Source organism: Sciurus carolinensis, chromosome 8 (genome assembly GCF_902686445.1).
Source record: "Sciurus carolinensis chromosome 8, mSciCar1.2, whole genome shotgun sequence".
Classification (NCBI taxonomy): Eukaryota; Metazoa; Chordata; class Mammalia; order Rodentia; family Sciuridae; genus Sciurus; species Sciurus carolinensis.
In genome coordinates, this window is record NC_062220.1 from 73,262,460 (window position 1) to 73,285,266 (window position 22,807).

The 22,807-nt window shown below is 36.2% G+C and overlaps 1 protein-coding gene across 6 annotated transcripts; it reads left to right on the plus strand.

The window, feature by feature from the left end:
* Nucleotides 1-7,696: 7,696 nt before the first annotated feature.
* On the plus strand, nucleotides 7,697-10,025 carry Arl4a (ADP ribosylation factor like GTPase 4A). Of its 6 annotated transcripts, none has more exons than XM_047561330.1 (3): nucleotides 7,698-7,876; nucleotides 8,457-8,571; nucleotides 9,020-10,025. In XM_047561330.1, the coding sequence occupies exon 3, from the start codon at nucleotides 9,102-9,104 to the stop codon at nucleotides 9,702-9,704; it is 603 nt and encodes a 200-aa protein (XP_047417286.1). In that variant the 5' UTR covers nucleotides 7,698-7,876; nucleotides 8,457-8,571; nucleotides 9,020-9,101; the 3' UTR covers nucleotides 9,705-10,025. The 6 variants fall into 6 exon arrangements, with proteins under 6 accessions (XP_047417292.1, XP_047417291.1, XP_047417286.1 ...); XM_047561333.1 differs by having other exon boundaries at nucleotides 9,023-10,025; XM_047561336.1 differs by lacking the exon at nucleotides 8,457-8,571 and having other exon boundaries at nucleotides 7,697-7,876.
* Nucleotides 10,026-22,807: the final 12,782 nt, after the last annotated feature.

Genomic DNA, 22,807 nt, shown 5'->3' on the forward strand with positions numbered 1-22,807 from the left:
CACCTCAGGCCTAGAGCAATGCACAGTTGACCATGGAATAAGACCTCCGAAACCATGAGCCCAAATAAACGTTTTCTCCTGTTAAGTTTTTCTTGTCAGGTATTTTGATCAGAGCGAAGAAAAACTGACTAATACAGTTAGGTTGGTGGATATTTGTACCCCTGTATCATAGCCACCTCAAACCTACATGTTAGTTCAGAGTTAAATATTTTCTACCACACTGAGTCTGCCTTTTGTGGTTCTTATTTTTGTTAATGGTTCCAACATCTTTATAGTTACTCAGACTAAACATTGGCCTCCTCCCTTGCCTCGTACATCTAATAAATTTCTACAGCCTGTAGATCTTTTCCACAAATTACTAAAGTCCTAGTGAAAGGAGCAGACTTGGATGTCTAACGAATAAATGATGAGCCCCTAGTGGACGGCAAGCCAAAAAGACGTAAGTGTCACGAGGACGCTGCACCAAGGAGATAAGACACCATCTGGACCAGAACTGGAAACAAGCCAAGAAGAAGGGTATATAAACTCACCCCTCATACAGCTCCTCGGCTCAGCCCAGATCTCCTGATGAATCCACGTCAACCAGGTTCGCGAGCCCCACCGATCATCCATCCGTCAAGACCACCGAGACTCCGCTGCTCTGAGGGCTTCACGACCCGCGGAGCCTGCCGTCCTCGATTCCCAGACCATCGGCGGGAGGGAGTTCCGAGACCAGCCGTCATTCTGCTCTCCGACTAAGATAAGGTCGCATTTGGGGTCGTCGGAACCGACAAGGCAGAGAGGACTTTGGACTATTTGATTGAGGTGTGTTTATTTGCCATTCGATTTGATTGATGTGTGATATTAGAAAGATTAGGATTTGTGTTATCCCAAGTGTATCAAATAAATCCAATTTGTTTGGAACCAAATTCTAGTCATTCGCCTCTCTGCCGCTCGCGACACCTAGTTTCTCTTCAATGTACTTCTTCTAGATCACTGTCATTTAGAGATTCTATTACCTCTAACCAGAAGACTTACCAACTCTCCTAACTAGTCCTCCTCCCTCTATTTTTGTTTCCTCCCCCCTTTATTCCCAGAACAGTCTTCCTAAAGAACAGATCTAGACTTGGAAGTTTTCAAAGGAAAAAAAAAAAAAACTCCTTCATGATTACTTATTCTGCTACTGGTATGACCTCCCCCCTCTCCCATGAGATTAGGTTTTAGGAACTCTGATTTTTTTCATAATAAAGTACTTCAGGGTCAAATGACTAGGTTAGCAGGAAGGCCAGCCTTTTTCTCTTTGAGGTCTCTCATCTCTCACCAAGTGAGTCCACAGCAATAAGAACCTAATTTAAGAAGCTGCTTCCAAATGCTTTGTAAAGAGAGAAGTACACAATAATATGACTGGTTTCCCAGCAGCCTGTTTATTACCCACTATTGTTTTAGTCTGGGCCACAGCACTGCTGATCCAAACAGGCCTCACTGTTACAATGCACTGTTGATAAAGATCTTCACAGAGATTGTTGTAGTTGTGACATAAAAGAAGAATGAGGTTACATCCAGAGAAAGTCTACCATGCTAGAAAGACAGAGTGAGGAAGAACTTCTGGATTCATCTACAGAGGGTACCAGAATCCGAACTAAATTTTCTTTCCATCTCTGTCCAAATGTTAATGTTAAGTCAATGTCACCAACTCAGACACCCCTAACTTTTACAGAATTTTCCACTTGGGATCTTTCCTGTTGTTGACCTTCCTTGGGACCCACGATAACCTAAAAGAAAAGATGTAATAGTTTTTTGTTTTTTGTTTTTTGTTTTTTTTCTTCTCTAACCAAGAGGTTCTTGTAACTCTTAACCAAGTTTTGCTACTCGATGGAGATCACAAAATTTAGTAGGGGAATTAGATATGACAACAAAGAATTTCAAAGAAACCAGTGCTGATAGGAGAAGTGATTACATGAAATAGAAGTGGCACAAGGAAAGAAGGAATAATTTTTTCTGGTTGGAAAAGTTAAAGATGCCTTACCAGGCACCTATAAGTCTTTGGAACCTTATAATTAATGAAAAACAGATGTCCAAGTGGGTAAGGTTCAGTACAGAACTGCAGACAGGGTGGATATGAAACATCATGAACAGCTTATGAAAAATTATAGAGATGTGTTAGTATGGTAAGTTTCCTGAAGTAGAAGTTGTTCATGTGGATGGAGTACAAGAGTGAAGTTAGGGTAGTGGGAGAGGAAATGGTGGAGATTTAGATTAGAAAGCAAGCCAAGAAACAATAATCAGAGGCCTCCAGAGAGACAGGGAGGTATTTTAGGAGTATGCAAGTCCATGGTATAAGCTATGTAACCACCATCCAGGTCAAGAAATAGAACGTTGTCACCTACTTTAAGGAGTTTTTGCTCTGTGGCAGGTATTCTGCTAAGTGTTTTATGTGGATTTTGTGGTATGAGGTGTTAATAATAAAGAGACTTCAATAGGAGAAGCCCACGTTCCTTACTAAGATATTGAAGATACTCACCCTTAGGATCCATTTCCCCCCTTTATTTATTTCATGTTACATAGATGTATGTTCTGGTTAATAAACAAATAGGCATTTCCTGGCTCTGTCCTGTGCCTTTGCTTATGCTGTTTCTTTCTTCTTGGAATGCAGCTCCTTCTCCTGGCACCTTTCTTTGCTTTTCCTTCCCCCAGAATGCACAGTCTCAAAAACTTTTTACAGGGTCCAGCTTCACCATTATTTTTTCCATGATGTATACTCACTCTTCCTGATTGAAAATAAGCTCATCTCTTTAGTCATATATGTACAATATGTCTACATTGGTTAATTGTTGTCTTAATTTTACTAGTTTATTGAAAACAAACAAACCTGAAAACAGGTTTATTATTGAATCATTTTATATCCACTTATGAAAATATTATTTTAAAAGATTAACTATGGTATTTTGTTAGTATGTCATTTTATCAACCAGTACTTATATTTTAGCTATTAAAAAACAATAGGATTTTCCCATGGCAAATAACTTGAACAGAGGTAAATAGCTGCTATACAAATGGTGGCACTGAAGTTTTCAATGAAGACCTCAGATGTGACAAAAGATTTCCTTAACACATTATATCCCATCATCCTATATATAAATGTCCTATAAAGTTCTATATGTTTTTATATATGTCCTAGATGTACAGGGGGACAGAATGGGTTAATGCAAACAGAAACATAAAATAACAAGTAGAAATTTTAAATGGAATAAGGTTTAGAAGATTCTTTATATCAATGGTTTATTGGTTTATACTTAACAACTTTTGTACCACAATGGAAAGCTCATTTACATTTTTTTATATTTTCAATAAGCAACCAAAATATTATACAGAGAGGGATATTGGAATACATGTGACATACTTTGTCACTTTTTTCTCAATGCATATTTTCTGAACAGCCATCATGAACAAAGTTTCTTGTAAAGTATGCTTCTTCTCACCAGTACCTAACAACTCAGAGAATGGAAGCAAAGATTCTACCTGAGTTACATTGACTTATTCTTTGTCTTTTTTTATTCTTTGTCAACAGCCTCACCAGGTCAATTCCTCTACTGACATTATATACACACAATCACTCTCTCACACACACACAGGCCTGGATGTTCTGTCAATCTTCCTAGTGAGAGGCAGGTCTGAGGCCAGGAAATAAGGACATTGAAAGTAGGCCTTGTGTATCATGTGGAGTGATGCTTTTCTATCACTGAATCTTTTGGCAATTGGATATGCACTCAGATGTGGAGAAGCATATAAAGGCCCTCCTGGAAGAAGGGACAGATTGTTCTGTGACTTGGAGCTAAACAGAGATAGCTTTGAAATTGTTCATTAAAGAAGCACACAGAGAGGGTTTGGATTTGTGAATTCTGAGAATTTTATCTAGAACCTTTCTAAGTGAATTTTGGTTGTAATTCCCTTCTAATATTCTCTTTCTAAAGTCTTGTCAAAATTGCACCCTGACTTTATACCATGCTCATAGTATGGTGATTCCCTAGAGTATAGTGGATAAAGAGAAAAGAATCTAAAGCTAGATAGAAGGGCAAATTCCTGCTTCACTACTTATTAGCTGAAAAATCATTCAGGAGGAAAATTAACTAGTTAAAGAGAGAAATCGTGAGGAATATATATATATATATATATATATATATACACACACACACACACACACACACACACACAGTAGAAATGGAAATGAAAAGAAAGAAATGGACATAAGGGAGATTGGGAGAAATTTCTAAATGGCTCTGAGATTCCTATTTGAGATTATTGAAAAAAATTATCATCAACCAAAAAAGGGGTGAAAAGAGGGGGATTAGCAGGATAATTACAAAATTATGCAATGGACTGAATGTGCCCTTATAAAAGTGCCCTCATAAAAGAAGCCCTCAAGAAACCTCTTGCCCCTCCACTATGTGAGGACACATTAGGCAAGTGCTGTCCGTCTATGGGGACACAGGTCCTTATGAGATGTGAAATCTGCTTGTGCTTGATTTTGGACTTCCCAGTCTCCAAAGCTGTGAGAAAAATTTATTGTTTGTAAGCTACCCCATTGTATCGTATTTTTTTATAGCAGCCAAACAGGCTAATACAGATGTCACTGACATTTTTTATGTGTTGGGCATTTGGCAAAAGGGTTCAAGAGGCAGTTGGAAACAGAGCCTAGCTCCATAAAACTTTTTGAACGATATTGACACTTTTTCAGAAACAAAATGCATCCATTTTTCGTTTTTCATTTGAGACTCACAAAAATATGCCTTTTCTAGCACATCCTTTCTTCCCATGGGAAAATGAGAATTCCCCTCTTTTGGATATGCTTGAACATCTCATAATTTTGTGCCTCATGCTTTGTCCACTTTTGTTTCTAACTAATTCTGTGTCTCCTCAACTGGTGATGAGTTCTTGTAATATCCCACTTAAATATGACATTTCTCTGTTAAGTTATCCTGTCCCTGTCAGGTACATTTTCTAAAAACATAGGACTTGATAATAACTCCTGTACAATATCATGACAATTATGTACTTGTGTGTCTGTGTGTCTAACAGCTTCACTGGACTAGTGGCTTCAACTGAGACTATGCCTTCTAATTACCTGGTCATTCCAACTTGAAAAATTCTAATAGATATGCACTGAAACAAGTGTGTTATCCTCAAGAAGGAATAAAAACGACTATGGAGTGACAAAGGTTAGGAAGGACATGTTAGTTCTACCATGTACTTTTAGTATTATATCACAGAAAAAAAATCAGATTGTGGAATAGAGGATGAATACCACAGGCATTTGTTTTGATCTGGGTTCTGTATTTAATTTAAAAATGGAAACAGGTAAATTATTTAGTTATTTCAAAAGAGAAAACTTACCCATTTCTTAAGATTAGCATTTGCTCTAATGTGTAATATGTATTTGAAATGCAGTTCACTGTCTCCTTTCCTGAGGCTTCTGATTTGGGAGGTCTGAAAGGGGGCCCAGGAACCTATATATTTACAAGCTTTACTACGAGATTCTCATTAATAGATACATTTGGAAAACTTAGAGGCAGAGATTCACAGTGTCCAGTGTATAAGTAATTTTTTTTTTTCATGGTGTCATAGGCTAAAAGAAACACTCGAAGTTCCATTTATTAAGTAATGGATCCTAACTAATAATTGTAGTTGTTAACATGGTCCAACAGAGGTCACTGTGTTTCCCTCAAAAAATTAAACTATCCCACTGAACCCCTAGAAAGTCTCTGAGGTACCCAGGGGCATGGTAGCAGTTTCTAAGCTACACCCTACAGGGAACATTTTTCTGGCATAGCACCTAAATAAAATATCTAAATGGGCCTTCTGTAGGAAGACTGCAACAAAGTAGATAGTATATGCCATAAATTTCATCACTTTTTACATCATTAGTTGCTGTCTTCATGTGGTTATTATTGCTTATAGAACAGGTGTACCAAATTTTTTAATGGTGAAACAGAAAGCAAATATTTTAAGATTTGTGGCGACACTTGACAGTAGCGTCTCTTGCATATTCTATACACTCTTGTCTCTTGCAATCCTTGAAACATGTAAGAACCATCCTTATCTTCTGAATTTAACATACAGGCTGCAATTTGCCAATCATGGTTGTAGTTAAAAACCTAAAGTACATTAAAGTGAAATTCAGTAAGGGTAATTTTGCAAGGTTGGAAGTTCTGTGTTTTCTTATCTCATCCTTTTTACTCCAGGGAAGACAGTAGAAACACACTTTTGAAAGGAATTCTAAAAGGGCCTAATTGATTTCAAAGCTATTGTAAACAGGTCTGTTTGGAATTTTCTTGCTCAATATTCTTGAGTTAAGGAGAATTTTCAAATAATTCCAGTTTAATCAAGTATCACTGTTCAATTCCCAAGAAAAGGAGGCTAGTTATTGCACTAAGCCTTTTATCACCTTCTTGCTAATTACTGTAAATGTCTAATGAAATTCCATAATTATAACTAATGAGACAATTCTTAGCTTATACGGATTTAATAAATAACTTGATAGAATATGCCATTTGAGATTTCTAGTTATTTCCAAAATTAGTGTTGCTGTCTGCAAACTATACATTGTGCTTAGTCCTTAAGTTTTATTTCACCTATTTTTTTAAAAATCCAGTATAATAATTCCACACCTTCCTATGTGAGTCGTAAAGGAGATAAATATTGCTGGCAATAGTGACCCTGAGAAAGTCAGGAAATTTCTTGGGGAAATTCAAAACTTTATTTTACAAATTTCATTTTTTTAAAAGTACACCATATAGATTCTTTCAAATTACAGTCTCCTGTGGCTTCCACCAAAAAGTGTTTGTTCATGGAAGTTTTCCCAGAACTTTTAGTACTCCTCTCTGTTGTCATGAGCATCCTGAAATTATTGCTGGTCAGTAATTAATTAAGAAGTAAATTTCTTAAATTTATTCATGAGACAATTTAGTTCGTTCTTTTTCTCCCATAAAGACGCCAATATTCCATATGAGCAGAGACAGCCTCTGTTCTGCAATCCATTCTATCCTCAAGTACATATAGTGCCTACTGTCTAGCTCAATAAATATTTGCAAATTTATGGATCAAGGACACAATTACATTGTCAGAATTATCCAATGGAAAATTATTGCATTTAATGACTACTAGATAGGTTACCAGTTCCAGAACCATCGCTAGTTTTTCTTGGGTCATTAGAAACATCCATGTAATCTTCCAGAGTGCATTCCTTATGGTAAAACTGGATATTTTACCTGTGCTATCTCACAGGGATGCGGCCATTCCCCAAGAACTACGCTGGAGGGAATGCTCGCCTGCTTTAGAAAAGGAGAGTGCGCCAGCCAGACCAGGTCGCAGAGGGCAGCCACTGGGGTACGGCCTCACCACCCCGTTATATAAGGGGCCCGCCCGTCCGGTGTCCTCTGGAATCCCTGACGCTGCGTCACGCGGCCGCCGCCCTAGGGTGACAGGAGAGAAGGTACAGGGCGGGGTCTGTCTGAAGCTGGCCCGAGGCGACAGCAATGTCTGGGAGAGCAACGGCTCTGGCCGGCCCTGGCAGGAAGCCCCACCCGACCCTGCGGGCAGTCAGCGACAGGCCAGTTCGAAAGTGACCCTGTTTCGGCGTTGCTAGGAGACCCGGCTCTCGCGCGCCCCCCACTGGCCAGCGCCTGGGCGACGCGCGGGAAGGGGGCGGGGCCGCGGCCGGCGCGGGGAGTAGCCGGGAGAGCACCGTTAGGGCGGCCTTTCGCGCGGCGCCCAACGGCGCCCCTGGAAGCGGCGTGTGGTCCCCTGCCACCGTCCAGGCTTTGCTGGTACCCTGGGACAGGTGTCAGCTCGCTTCCCAAACGGCTGAGACACTGAGTTAGGACGAGGGAAGGACAGTCAGGTGAGCTGTAGCGGAGTGGTTGGCCGGGTGGCCACGCCCTAGTGGGGGAGAAGAGCTGGCCGGTGGCCGAGGAGCGAGGTGAAGGGATGCTGCTGCAGGGAGGGCGGGCCTGCCCCCGCGGGAGCCGCAGGTCGCATCATTTGCGTCGGAGGCGCTGGCGCGATCATAACCAGCACCCTCCGCCAGCCGAGAAAGAGTTAAGGCGCCGGCGGTGACTACGGGCCCCGGATGTGAGGGCCGTGGCGCGACGTCTTTGGGCCGCGCTGCAGGTGCGCCGGGGCGGGCGGAGCCAGAGGGCTGGCGGCGACCTGACGGTCTGAGACATCCCCTCTCCTGCAGGGGCCGCTAGGCTCCCTCCTAGAGCGCCTCGTTTTCTAACTTAGGGTCAACAGGTGGTGCGGGTGGACCGGGGGAGAGCCCTGCTCTGCTGCACGGGGAGCGGCGGTTACCCTAACCAATTAGGGCGCGGGGGCGGGAGTGGCAAGGCAACCCTGATGCGGGAGACCAATGGGATTTGGGATCATGGGTGGGTCGTGAGGGTGGGCGTGGTCCGTGTCCGAGTCCAAGGTTTCTAGTGCAGCAACTGCTAGAGCTGCGTGGAGATCTAAGCTGGACGGACGTGGGGTCCTTTCCCCCCACAGCGTAGAAACGCCAGCCAATGTTTTCTCATTTGGACCCGGACTCCGTTTTGGGAGGTGAGAGAGTTTTTATTTTGGGGAGTTGAGCGTATAACAGTGATCTTGGGTATCCTGTGAAACAGGTTGGGTATCCTGTGAAACGTGGGATTAGATCCCTAAAATAGGATTACCTTTTATGAGTTTTCTGACACCAAAAAGGACACTTCTGTGGTTACGACGACTTGAACTAGATAGTGGTGATTGGGTTGACTTCAGAATGAAGATTTGAGATTTGGGGATCAAGGAGAGTAAAGAAAAGTACATGGTAGCACAATTTAAGTGAACCACAGAATTAGTCTTAATTATTCCATCGTTTGACCTGGATTGCGAACGGTTCATGTCGTATCAGACTTGTTTACTAAAACAAATTTTATTAAGTTCCTCGTGTTGCTAATTTTACCTAAAATAGAGAAAACCCGTTTTAATGTATAATTTCACAGGAATAATTTATTCATTTCCTCCCCAGCAGTCTTGTAGCTGGATCACCCACGAAGAGCGATTCCAAAGAAGAAAACATTACAATTTGGGACACTTATTTGCAACTGGAAATGGGGAATGGACTGTCAGATCAAACTTCTATCCTGTCCAGTCTCCCTTCATTTCAGTCCTTTCATATTGTTATTCTGGGTTTGGACTGTGCTGGAAAGACAACTGTTTTATACAGGCTGCAGTTCAATGAATTTGTAAATACCGTACCTACCAAAGGATTTAACACCGAGAAAATTAAGGTAACCTTGGGAAATTCTAAAACAGTCACTTTTCACTTTTGGGATGTAGGTGGTCAGGAGAAATTAAGGCCCCTGTGGAAGTCATACACCAGATGCACAGATGGCATTGTGTTTGTTGTGGACTCTGTTGATGTTGAAAGGATGGAAGAAGCCAAAACAGAACTTCATAAAATAACTAGGATATCAGAAAATCAAGGAGTCCCTGTACTTATAGTTGCTAACAAACAAGACCTGAGGAACTCACTGTCTCTCACAGAAATTGAAAAATTGTTAGCAATGGGTGAACTGAGCTCATCAACACCTTGGCATCTGCAGCCTACCTGTGCAATCATAGGAGATGGACTAAAGGAAGGACTTGAGAAACTACACGATATGATAATTAAAAGAAGAAAAATGTTGCGGCAACAGAAAAAGAAAAGATGAATGACAATACCTTTTATATCTGTGTGGAGTAGGTTTTCTCTGGTCTGATTTTGACAAATGGAAGAGTGTCTACAGCCTGGTTTGCGTGTCTGCCTTCCTGGATGCTATTAAAGCTTTGTTTTGTTGAACAATCAGATGCCCAATTCATTTGCCTTTTGGAAGATGAGTAAATGCAGTGCTTCTTAAAGTGGTCTCCTCTCACTACCCTATAAATCTATTGGTACTACCATTTTGGGAAGCCATGCAAGGATAGTAAATTGACCAGAAAACAGTTGTGGAAGTTTGACCTGAAGTTAGTAAAATAAAACTCTGAAGAGTGTCTGCCTAGTGTTTTGTGCTTATATCTTTTGGGGGTAAGCCTTTGCAAAGAAATTGCATACAAGGCTTTCTATGTTAAGATAAAATGCTAGTGAATGGATACTTAGATTAATATATACGCTTATTTATGCAGATATATTGATCACACTGGGACAGGGAGGAAGTGTTTGCTTTTTTAAGCAAAATGGCTAAATGCTTTTGATGTTTTCTGGAATCAAATAATTTAATGCTCTCTTAATTCTAGACAATGTTTAAGTTGGTCTGACTTTAATAAAAATAAGGTGTTTGAGGTATTCTCAAGTGCATGGATTAGTTTTCTTGACAAAGCATGTTTTGGTGTGTAGTTTCACTTTTTAGAAATAACTATGCATCTTTCTACACAGGTTTAAAACAACTTTTATGGGATTTGGGGCTCTTACAGAAGTAGTTTGTCGTCAGAAGCACTTTCACTTGAAGAACCTAGAATAATTTACTTGACTCTTAACAGTAAAGTAAATATGGGAATGTGGACTAATCTTAAATGCATATGTTTAGATGCATATATGGATTTATCAAGAAAGCAATTAGTGAATGTAGATAATACATGGTCTCTAAAATACTCTGGTTAAAAGATACTGTTCTATTAATATTTACTGGCTGAAAACAGATGTGGTTTTTCACATATTTTTGTAGTGTTTTGGGAGGGGCAAAAACTTTATAAACAACACCTGATGTGTAGTGGAATGAATATGTAAAATATATATGTTCTGAGCTTTAATTTTTTTTTTTTTTTTTTTTTTTTTTTTTTTTTTGGTTTACCAACTAAACAGTGTTACCTGGGATATAGTCCTGATTATAGTAAGGAATGGTAAAATACTGCAAATGAGAATTATGATTGTAGAAAATGAAGAGGAAAATAACAAAGCTGTTTTATGAAAATTCACTGGTGCTGTTTCTATTTAATATAAACAAAAAACCAAAAAACCCCACTCTTACATTTAAGGAGGAAAGACCTTTGTCCAGTTCTTATCTTCAGGAAGAGACTTAGTTCAAGTAATCATATATTGGCAAATCAGCATATTTCCTATGTGTAATGCCAACAGCTGTTTGTTCTGAAATCACCAAAAGACCTGCACTTTGCTAGCAGTATTTGTTTTGGTTTTTGGTTTTGATTTACTTTTTTTTCAGTCTAATTGAATTTTTGAAACCCTGATTTCTTGTTCTACACAAAATGAAGTAGCTTCCTGTGGAGCTTTCATGTTAAATGTACCTTCTCTCTAGTGATGGTCACTTAGAATGTTTATATTTATAGAAATGTGATAATAACTACAAATAAACTATTTGAGGCATTAGGAGAACAATGTTCTGACTTTGAGTTTATATGTATTACCACTTCTGCTGAAGCTTTTAATTAGACGGGTAAAAACAACTTTGACCAGCTGGGCTGTTTAGTTTTATGATAGTTTGATTTGGGTCTTCTCAGGTGAGAGGCTTGGAAAACTGTTTTCTGGGAGCACCCTCATTTTTGTTTGTTTTTTACCTTCACTGATACTGCTCCAAATATCACTATTAGATTCATGATATAATAATAAAACTTGGCCCCTGAAACCTCCAAATCTGAATCACTTTAGGATTTCAGTCTGTACCTTCTACTTACTCTCTAAAATAGTGCTCTGTTAATTATCTCTTCAAAAGTTATTTTGTTGACTCTAATTTTGTAGCCTAATAATTTGATCAGCAAATTCTTGTTATCCAAATTTTCCACATTGAGTGAACAGGAACAAGAAGAAAATGTCATGAACACTCTATCATCTTTTATTAAAGACAATTTTCAGTTACAAAACTCAAAAAGATTTTCTAGTTTGATAGGTTCAATTTTCCTATCACCCATTCTAGCAACTAATACCATAGTCTAATAAAGAAGTCTCAAATACTGGAGAGCTTTGGCAATGCTTTTATATCTAGTGTGTGTTGTTTTGTTTTGGCGTGCCTTTTCCTAAAAAAGAGAGAGAATGTTTGTGTAAGTGTGTGTGTATGTGTGTGTGTGTTGGGGATTGAACCCAGATTGTCATGCATGCTAGACACTCACTCTACCACTGAGTTACACCTCTAATACCTAAAGTATATTTGTAAGGTATTTCCTTATATTTGAAATTACTTAATGTACAGTACTAGTCAAGGATTGAACAACTCCAAACTGTGAAAGAAGTAAAAAACTTTTGATACATATAGAGATTTAAATGCCCAGAATTGTTCTAAGATACACTACAAATTGTATATTCTAGCCAGCAAAGATTAAACTAATAATCCTGGTAAAATGAACTAGATGCTTATTGGAGGCCAAAAGGTGCAGTTATTACTATAAATATATGGAGAGCATTATTATTCTATAAATGAATAGTGGCTTCTCAACAGAGAGAAAGACATAGACTTACAATATTTTTTTGTTTGTACGAGTTGTTCGACACTGAAGAGTGTTCTTTGTTAATTATTCATAATGACCTTGAAGGAAATCTATGGTGTAGTGTTTCAAGTTTCTATTCAGTAATTAGATGATTAATATAAATACATTGATTTCATTAGCAATGACAAATGCAAAAGTTTCTTCAAACTCTAGATGATGTAAGGCTCCATTTAGCTAATATAACTTGGGAGTCCTGAGTATTGTTTGAGGTTTCAATCTTAAATTTCAGGTTTAAATTTAGCAAAATGGAAATGGTAGCAAATGATGGGGTGTTTAGATGAAGTCTTCATATGAACCCGCATAGGATGCCAAAGTAATAATCATAAAGTTAAAATTAAAATATTTGAAGATCAGGGATAATATTCTCAGCAAATCACAGCCAGAGGATCTAATCTTGTGCTTGCAAGTTAAAAATACAGGAATACCTAAAATGAGACTAGGAGACTAATAAGTGTACTGGCTAATTCATAAGCTTTGGAATCAGTTCAGTATTCAATCCATGTAATCTTTAAGAAAGTTCCTCGGAATTTGTGATGTGAATAATCCTAGGTACTTAGGAGGCTGAGGCAGGAGGATCTCAAGTTTGAGGTGAGCCTTGGCATAGCAAGACCCTGTCTCAAAATATAAAATACAAAGGACTGGGGAGGTAGCTCAATGGTACATTGGTTTGATCCCTAGTACTGTAAAGAAAAAAAAAAGGTTGAGAGAACTGGACGAAATAATGTGTATAAACTATTTGGCACATTGCTAAGTACTTCATGAAAAATAAATGGTACCTATTATTAACCCATAGGAATCAATATGAATGAAGAGGTCTTGTAGTATAGTTGATCATTGTCATACAAGTCCATATTTGAATCTACTGCTGACTAGTTTCATTTTGAGCAATTTAATATTTTCAGCCTTAGTTTCTTCATTTATAAACTGAGGATCATATCAATCATTGTAAAAAAAGGTGAAGTGAAACTATTTAGTAGAATATCTGACACATACTAAACATTCAATGGATAGAATATTTTCTGACAAATGATTTGAAGAAAAGATTTTGGAGGAGGTGTATGACAAAACAACAAAAACAAAAAAACAACCCTCTTGATTTGTTTTTCTTAGCACTTATATACCATGGCACAAAATGGCAACTTGGTGGAACTTGGGAAAATCTAAACACGCAAAATTCCCTTAAAATCTGGGTTTTTTTCTTAATTTTTTTAAAGTGTCCATCTATTTTGGCATGATATAATCTTTCCTTCCCTAATGAACAAGATTTAAAATTAGGGTTATTTTCTGGTCTAGAAATAAATAAAAATGGAACAATTCATTTCACAGAAATAAAACAATTGGAACTGTCAGTTTTTCAAAATCCCCAAAGATGTTAGCCAATTCAAATTTTAATGAAAAGTAAAATGTATGTTGACTCTTCCATGGAAACTTGCCAATATTTGTGAATACATCTGGTAGACGATGATGTTTGTGTTTGTGGTAAGTATGTGTGCTATAATTTTCCAGTTACTATCTGTTTTGAGTCTTTAATGTTTTCTACTTTTATTTTACTGGAGTTGAGATTGCCCATATTGGACAAGATTGAGTTATAAAGAGTTAAGTAGAAAATCCTTGGTTATTAAAAAGACAAACCCTACTTTTTTCCTTGGGTCTTCTCTGGTTCTATAATAAGGAAGAAATTACAGTAGTTGAACAGAAGTGTCACCTGGAGTATTGTTGCCATATCCAATGCAGATTAAATACAATATTACTTATTCTAGATGATTGGCACTGGTGTGATTTGACACCGTGATTCTCAAAACATCTTCCCTGGACCAGAAGCATTAGCATTACCTAGGAACTTGTTAGAAATGCAAAATCTAAGGCTCTATTCCAGATCTAGAAATTCGAAACTCTGGGATTAGGCCTAGTGATCTGTGGTTGCACAAAGCATCCAGGTGATTCTGATATTTGTTAAAGTTAACCACTGGGTTAATAATAAATCCAGTCATTTATCATGCTACAAAATTAAGATAGAGCTAGGGGTATAGCTCAGTGGTGGAGTGTATGTGTAGGCCCTTGGTTCAATCACTAACAAAAAATATATACATACATACCTCAAAGATTAAATAATTCCCATACTGTAAAATTTGGATCTTTTAAAGTGCTTTTCACAAGCACAATGTTTGCTTTGTAATAAACATTTAGTAAAACCTTGTTGAAAGAACTTTAATTGATGCCAACAGACACACTATCATTTTAGATGTCATATCTCATAAATTAATTTTTTTCATGCATACAACACAAATAGAAGGAAGCCTTGCTTTTCAGCTGTGCTAAATACCCTAGGATGTGTGTAGTTGAAGAGAGATGTTCAAGTTGATTCATTTCAAGTAAGATCTTACTTAAAATCTTTTTATCATGACAAATTTCAAATATATATGAGGAAATTAGTATCATTGTATTTTCCTTCCACCCTGTGACTGTATACCTGAGATACTCAATTTAAAAGGAGTAAATATTTATTTTGGTTCACAATTTTAGAAGTTTCAGTCCATAGTGTCCTGTACCATGTACCTGTGGTGACACAGTATGTCAAGGTTACTTGAAATTGTGTTATGCCATCAACAGGATCATGTGCTTTCACAAAGTCTTTTGACTTATACAATTTGTACAAATGTAAAGTTCTGTTATGTAAACTTCTTCCAGTATATTTAAAATATTCAACTTGGGATAAAAAATTCTACACAATATTTTAAGAGCTTTCCTTTTATAAACTGAGATGCATGACTATATTTTCTATACCCAAGAATAATTGTTTTCTAGATAAATTTTACCACTTCACTTCAAGACCCCCCAATAGGCAGTAGAATTGTTTTGTGAAATTTAAGTTCAATTAGTTTATGTGGAAGACATCTGATATAGAATTGTATTTGCTTGAAAAAGAACTCTTACCTTCCTATTGCAGCTCTAAGTAATGTCAACAAGTTATGAATATTCATTTGTTGTGTGTGTGTGTGTGTGTGTGTGTTTCCTTTGTTATTTTTTAAAGCAGAAGCTGAATAACTCAACAGTGTGTGAATGAAAGTCTTGGGCATCCTGTAGGCCCAAGTATTTCTTAGGTATTAAAATAACAAGTGAGTGATTGGTTTCTCTTATTCCATCAACTGCCTGGAGACACCCTTAAATGAGTCAATGTCAAAATGAAGTTCCATGGAGCAACATTCCCAAACCAACTGTATTTCACAGTGACTTAAGTAGATATTGAAAAATCCCTGGACTTCAGACATTTAATGAAATCCTGAGGGGAGGGGCAGTAATTTATATTCTAACTCTTCCTAGTATTTTTTAACACAAGATCAGTCACATTTAGAAACAATTGCTTTAAAACTTAAAAACTGGGTGCTGGGAATGCAAGAGGGATGATATTTTAAGAGGCAGGAATAAGGGACAGTAATGGAACTGATCTATTGAAACACCTAGCTGTCATAGCTGCCTTTTCTTGTACATAGTAGAATGTTTTTCATTGGTTTGTTATTGTAACCAACCTGAATACATCAACTGATCCAGCCCAGGGGTGTCTAACATCAGCTGGCTTAGGAGAAGTCTGGGTGAGTCCAGGCGAAGAGATACAGGATAGACACTTTTAAGGACTTCATATACTTTATGCTTAAGAGATGTAAGATGTTTTAGAAATCTACAAGTAGTTCAGTTCATCTTACAAGAGATAGAGAACAGTTAGGAATTTAGATGAAGTACTAATGAGTAACTACAGTATTTGTTTTTATGTAACCCTTTGGGAACTTCGAGTGACACAGATTTCCCTGATCATGGTCAAAGGGAATTCTTATTGGGATCAGCAGGTATGATAAAGTCAAGTCTAAGACCTTTAACAGTAGCAATACTGAAGATAATGTGTAGAGCCAGATGGCCTATTGCCAATATATTATACCCCAGACACATTCCATTAGTCAAATAAATAAAATACTTTCAGTATTTTAGTTTTGTAGTAAAAGATTGCCCTTTCGCTATAACAATATGTAAATAGTTCCCCATGCTAAGAAACTGGTGTTTGTTTTAAATTTTGCAGATAGAGGTCACATCTTCACCTTGGCATATATTAACTGTGTGAGTGAGTACAAGTTTCTTGTAGCTGTAGCCTTCCACCTTGAAATGGAAATACTACCTCTCTTATGGGTAGTATTACGTTATGAAAGAAGCATCTGGCATGGTTTCTGGCAAATAAATTGAATACTCAGTATTTGACTACATCATGCTTCCAGGTATGGGGGGTACATTGGCAAGCAAAACAGAAAAATACTGTATCTTTCCTGAAATAGAAAAGTAAAACTACAAGGACAGAGAGTTCATTTATTGTCATATCCCTACCTGTTAAAAGACTACATGGAACATTCTACATATACATAAAGAAAAAATGAATGAAGCTTAATTCTCAGAGGGTAGTCGGTCAAAAGAGTAAATAAAAAATATGAAAAGTACTATATAAGGAAACAAAGGACTGAGGGTGTGAAAACAAGAGGGCCAGCTTTCTTTTGATAAAGTGGCTTGAGAAGATTTTTCTGATCTTTCTAGAGACTGTTGAAAGAATAAAAATAAGATATTTCAGGAAGAGAGAACATTTTGTGCAAAGTTCCTGAGATGAAAATCACTTAGGGGAGGTGAGAACAAGTAGAACTAGTATGGTCAGAACAGGAGAGCAAAGAGAAAATGATAGTACATAAAGTTGAAAGATTAGGACATTTATTTATTCTGATAATTTTTTTACTGTTATTTTCTTTATTTACTCTATATATTTAATTAAATATTACTGATATTCATGATTAAATCTACCATATTTTTCCATTTCTTTTTTATATATCCTTGCTTTCTTTTAGATTTGTTAAGTATTTCCCCCTCCACTATTATCAATTCTTTTATTATTACTTTTGTGGTTACTATATTTATGACATACATCTCTGACTGCCTATAAGTTTAATGTAAATCAGTGCTTTTACTATTTATACTTTCATAACAATATAAAACACTAACCTGCATTTATGCCCTCCCCCCACCCATGTGACACATGAGCTTTTGTTGTATTTTTAGTTCTACATTTAAGATCCCCAAGACATGGCTATTATTTTGTTGCATATTTATCCTTCATGTACTGTTGTTTTTTTTTTTTTTTTTTTAAGTCTCTTGAGGTACAATCTGCGATTGTTTTCCTTATGCCTGAAGAACTTCCTTTAGTGTGATTTGCTGGGGATAAATCTTCCATTTTTGGTTTCTAAAAAGATTTATTTTGCTTTCATTTTAAATAATATTTTCATTGTAGAATTTTAGGTTGGTGATCATTTTCTTTAGCATTTTAAAACTTTTCATTGTATTATCTTCTTGTTTCCATTGTTCTTGCTGAGAAGTTAGCTGTTGGTGTAATTTTTGCCTTTGTAAAGTTAAGATGTCTTATTCTCTCATTTTTAATATTTGCTTTTAGCTTTTGCAGTTTGTGTGTCTAGGGGTGATTTTCTTTGTATTGTTTTTATAGGGATTTGTAGATCTTGAATTTATGGTTTGAAGTACCTATCAGATAATATCAACATCTAGATATCTGAGAATCTTTTTGTCTCCTGTTTTTAATCAAATTTTGCCCTTTTATGTTTTTGCTTTTTATCTGACTGATTTCCAAACATTTTAAATAAAAGTTTTAGTGATGATTTGTGACTCTATCAAATGTCTTCGTTCTCTATAGAGAATTCACTTTTGCTACTAGCTGTGTTGGATTAGATCATCTCTTTGGGCTTCTTTTTCAGCTTTCCCCCAAATCCACAGTGTCTTTCTAGCTTACTGATGATTTCAAGCAGTTTTAAAGGCAACATTTGTCTAACTTTTCCAGTTTCTCTCACCTGGAAAATTGGTCTGAAACAGTAAAAAATAAATTTTATTCTAAAAGCAGTAGGAATGCAGGGCAGGGGATGTGGTTCAGTGGTAGAGAGTTTGCCTTACATGTGTGAAGCCCTGAATTCAATTCCCAGTACTGCACTTTTTTTTCTTTTTTTTTTTTAAATTTAAGAATGATAAAAGCAATAGGAAGGCATTAAAGAGTTTAAAGTGAAGGATTGACACAATCTGATTACCATTTTAAAATAATATAATTTAAAATTTTAATTTGTTTTATTATCTGTTCCCCTAAATATTTCTAAAGTTTCCTTTCATCTGTACATTGTTCTACTATTCTGGTCCGAACTCTTATCTAGTCACTAGCTTAGATTATTGTTTTTATCTCACTCTCTTAATCCTCTGAAAAACATGTAACATATCTATGTTAACTTCTTCTGAGATCCAATTTCTTTTATGTCTAGATTTAAGTCTTAGAAATAAGTATGCAGTCTTTTAGTAATATTATTAATCACATTTGATAGAAAGGCAAATCAATTTAAGGTGATTAAGTAATTTGATTAAGGTTACACAGACAGATACATGTGAATCTAAGCCTCTTTAGTTTTAGGAACTAAACTACTTATTTTGTATTGTAAATATATACAGATGTACCTTGATTTATGTTGAAGTTACATCCTGATAAACAGATTTTAAATTGAAAATGTCAAACTGAAAAACAGGTTAGCAATACAATACTAAGCTAAAATTTAAGTAATAATAATATTAAAATTTTTAAACATTTATTGTTTATGTTTATCATGGTCAAAGTTGTTTGAGCTAAACTTGATTAAAGAAAGAACTTTCCAACCAAGTAACTGGGGCTGTCAGAATGGCAGAAACCATACTGGGAATGAGGCAACAGAGGAGGAAACCTTTCTCTGTGACTATTTATTTAATTATTTATTTTCAGTTAGGGACTCACTTAGTCACATATTCAAAAAGTCCTGAATTTGAGTAAGAAAGTCTATAGAGATATTTAGGCAAAATGACATGACCAAATGTATTTTCATTCTTTTACATATGCATTAATTCCATGATTCTTCTTTATAGGACTGTTAGGCATGAGGGGAATACAAAAAGTTGCCTTGTTGGTGGAGGGGAAAAAAGCAGTCTTTCCAGATGTAGTTGCTAACAGATACTATAAAGAGAAGACTTGAGCCAAGCATGGTTCAAAGCAAAGATTTCAGAAGGAGCTTGATGTCTTCCAAACTGAATTGTGTTTCTACATTCATTTCAATTTTGTTTTCATCCATCTTTTCAGAGATATTTGGGACTGGTCTGTATCATTATTTGTACTATTCTAGAATACTAATCTTTCCTAAAAATATTAGAACATACTAGATGCTTAAAAGGGTTTAATATATAATTAAGTGCTTTGTGATTTTTTTTATTTATCTGCATATGTATATTTAACATTTTAAAATTCTTTTTGGTGCTAGGGATTAAAACCAGGGATTCACATGCTAAGCCAGTGCTTTACCACTGAGATGTATCCCCAGTCCCAATATGTTTTTCAAAGCATGAGAGAAGTTTTTTCTCTACTACAGATTTCATGTTTGATTTGGTGTTTCCTAGGTGCTATGAAATTCTTGTTTTGGGGTGTTTTTAGAAACACTGAGTACTTCAAGCACTTATTTCCCCAGAAACTAGGATACATATATCCCTGTAGGCACAGATAAGCAGAACCTTTGTCTTTGCTTTGTTTTAAATAAAATCGCTATTGATGTTCTACACATTTCAAATGTCTTAAAATTTTTATATGATTTAAACCTACCTAAAATATTTGAACCAATGAATTCCCTATGTATCCTAGAGTTATTATTTTGAGTTTTCTAGATTTAAAATGCTATAACTTAGACCTGTTTGATAGAATAGAAAAAGTTGACTAAAGTGGTATTGACTGATGAGAGTTCACTAACAGAAAATATGCCCTTATTAAGACTTGAGTTCTCAAACCATGGTGAGTGCCTGGGTAAAAATGATTTTTTTTTTTTTTTTCGTTTCTCAACTATGTAAAAGGTTTCTTAACCTCTCTGGATCACACTAGTCTCATGTGTAAGATGGTATGTTTTAAAGTTATTATGAGAATTACTACATGTTAAGTATTTAGTCTTACCCTGCACTTAGTAAGTGTTCATTGTATCATTATTATTAGTAATAATAGTAGTTTATCAATGAAATTTTATCTCAAGTACCCCAAATATACTGGAGTTTGCAGAGATAATCATCTGTCATCCTTGATATTCTGTCAAGTAATACCATTTTCAGAGGTTGTTCAAAGTTTGAATTAGCTATGGCACTCTCTCAATATATTATTTATATCTGTATCAGTTCAATATAAGGCAGTCTGTGGTCTGAATAATAATTGATAGAAACAAATAAGCAAATGTTTGTTTAAAACTCACATTGTAAGAGGGAAGGGTAGAATTTAGCATAAACATGGGAGGATTAAAGAGACTTTTGAAAAGGCAGCACTAAAATTTGACTTCTTAACTGTAGAGAGGAATATTCAGGGAGCTCTGGTTTGAAGGGAGAAGCAATAATGAGCCCCAGCTATCTTCAGTTTCTGCCTTTGTTGGACTCTGACCCCCTGGAGGTCAGGTGGACAGAGGGCATGTGCTGCATCTTGGAAGTCACCGATATTTCTAAGCAATAAGTATCATCACTTGATTACACAGCCTGCTGAAATGTTGTTGGCCTGGGGTTTCACAGGTGTAGTATATTACTAAATTGGCCATGACCACAAACAGGATGTCATTGTCATTCCTTTCAAATTGCAGAGCAGTAATTTGGCAATGTGTGGACACCTGGATCTGTGTCTCCTTTAACCTGAAATAAAAGGGAGAGGAATAGTTTCAGTCTAGTTTTGTCTTGGGAGATCTAACCCATGGCTGTCTATCTAATAAGCATCATATCTGGATATGTGCTGATATACATGTTTGTTTTATTTTGTTTGAGGAAGTCATTTTTCTATATTATGTACAACAATGTGGGTGCAACATAAATGTTAAATACTAATAAAAATAATGCTGGTAATGAATTCACTGATGAGACATTTGGTGAGTCACCACTCACTATATATTTACAGTGTGTAAACTTGGTGATATAAATGGGTCATCTTACTTCTTACATGAGTTTGTCTATTAGGATATTCAATCACTGGAATCATAGTCAAAGTCTAGCACTTTAAAAATTTTTTTCATCTTTAATTTTAGAACAATTTCAAACTTGAAGAAGAGTTGAAAGAATAGTACAAACATGTTTAGAAACCCTTCACTCAGAGACTTTATCTAAGGTTCTCCAATTGTCTCAATAATGTCCTTTATTGTGGAGGGATTCGATCCAGGATCAATGTGCTACTTGGTTGGGTCATTTATTCTGGAACTGTTTCTTCCTTCCTTGACTTTCCTGGCTGTGTTTTTATGAAGATTATAGGCCAGTTGTTTTGGGAACTATTTCTGAGTTTGGATTTATCTAATGTGTCTTCATATTTATATCCAGGTAAATTCTTTTTTTTTGACAAAATTTCATGAAAGTAATGCTGTGCTATTTTCCTTGTATCCTATCATATGTACAGTATCAATTTTCCTCCCCATTATTGGTGATGTTAATTTTATTACTTAAATAAGGTGGCGTCTTATGAAGTTTCCCTAATGTAAAGGTACACTATTTTCTTATATTTTGGAGTAATTATTTTTTGAGAAATTTTGAGATTATAAAATCCTGTTTCTCAGTCTACTTATGCCCATTAATTTTAGCATTCATTGTGATTTCTTACCTGATTAATTTATTGGTTGAAAAAAATGCTGATTTTTCTGATTACTTATTATTGAACTCCAATGTATGTATCTATTTATATCATTGAGGATTCATGAGTTTCTATTTTACTTAATGAACTATGATTTAGTATTATCGTTATTTACTTTGATAATGAAATTGCCTCAACTTTAACTGGTAGGTATGAAACCTTGCAAGTTGGCTTCTGTGTCCTTTTGATATGTCTCCATAATTCTTAAGGTAGTTCCTTACTTTCTGTTCCAAGTTCATTTCCTTGTCCTTGGACTAGGATCAGTCATTTCTCCAAGAAATGGCTTGCATTTAGAAACCCACATCTGGATGGTACATATGCTCTTTGCTACTGAAATGCTCAATGGAAAAATGAAATTTATGCACATACTTCCTGTTACTGTGCATGTGCCCTCTTTCTGTATATATATATGTTTAAACACATGGGTGTGTGTGCATATATACACATACACACACACATATTTGTTTACTTATGAGTACACATCAGAATCTCCAATTCCTATTTTCTCTCACCACAGGGCTCATTATTGCTTTTTCTCCTTGCATAGTATCTTCCTTCTCTGACAATAAGAAGATTATCTTAATATAATAAATGCTCAATTCTACTATCTGTAGCAAA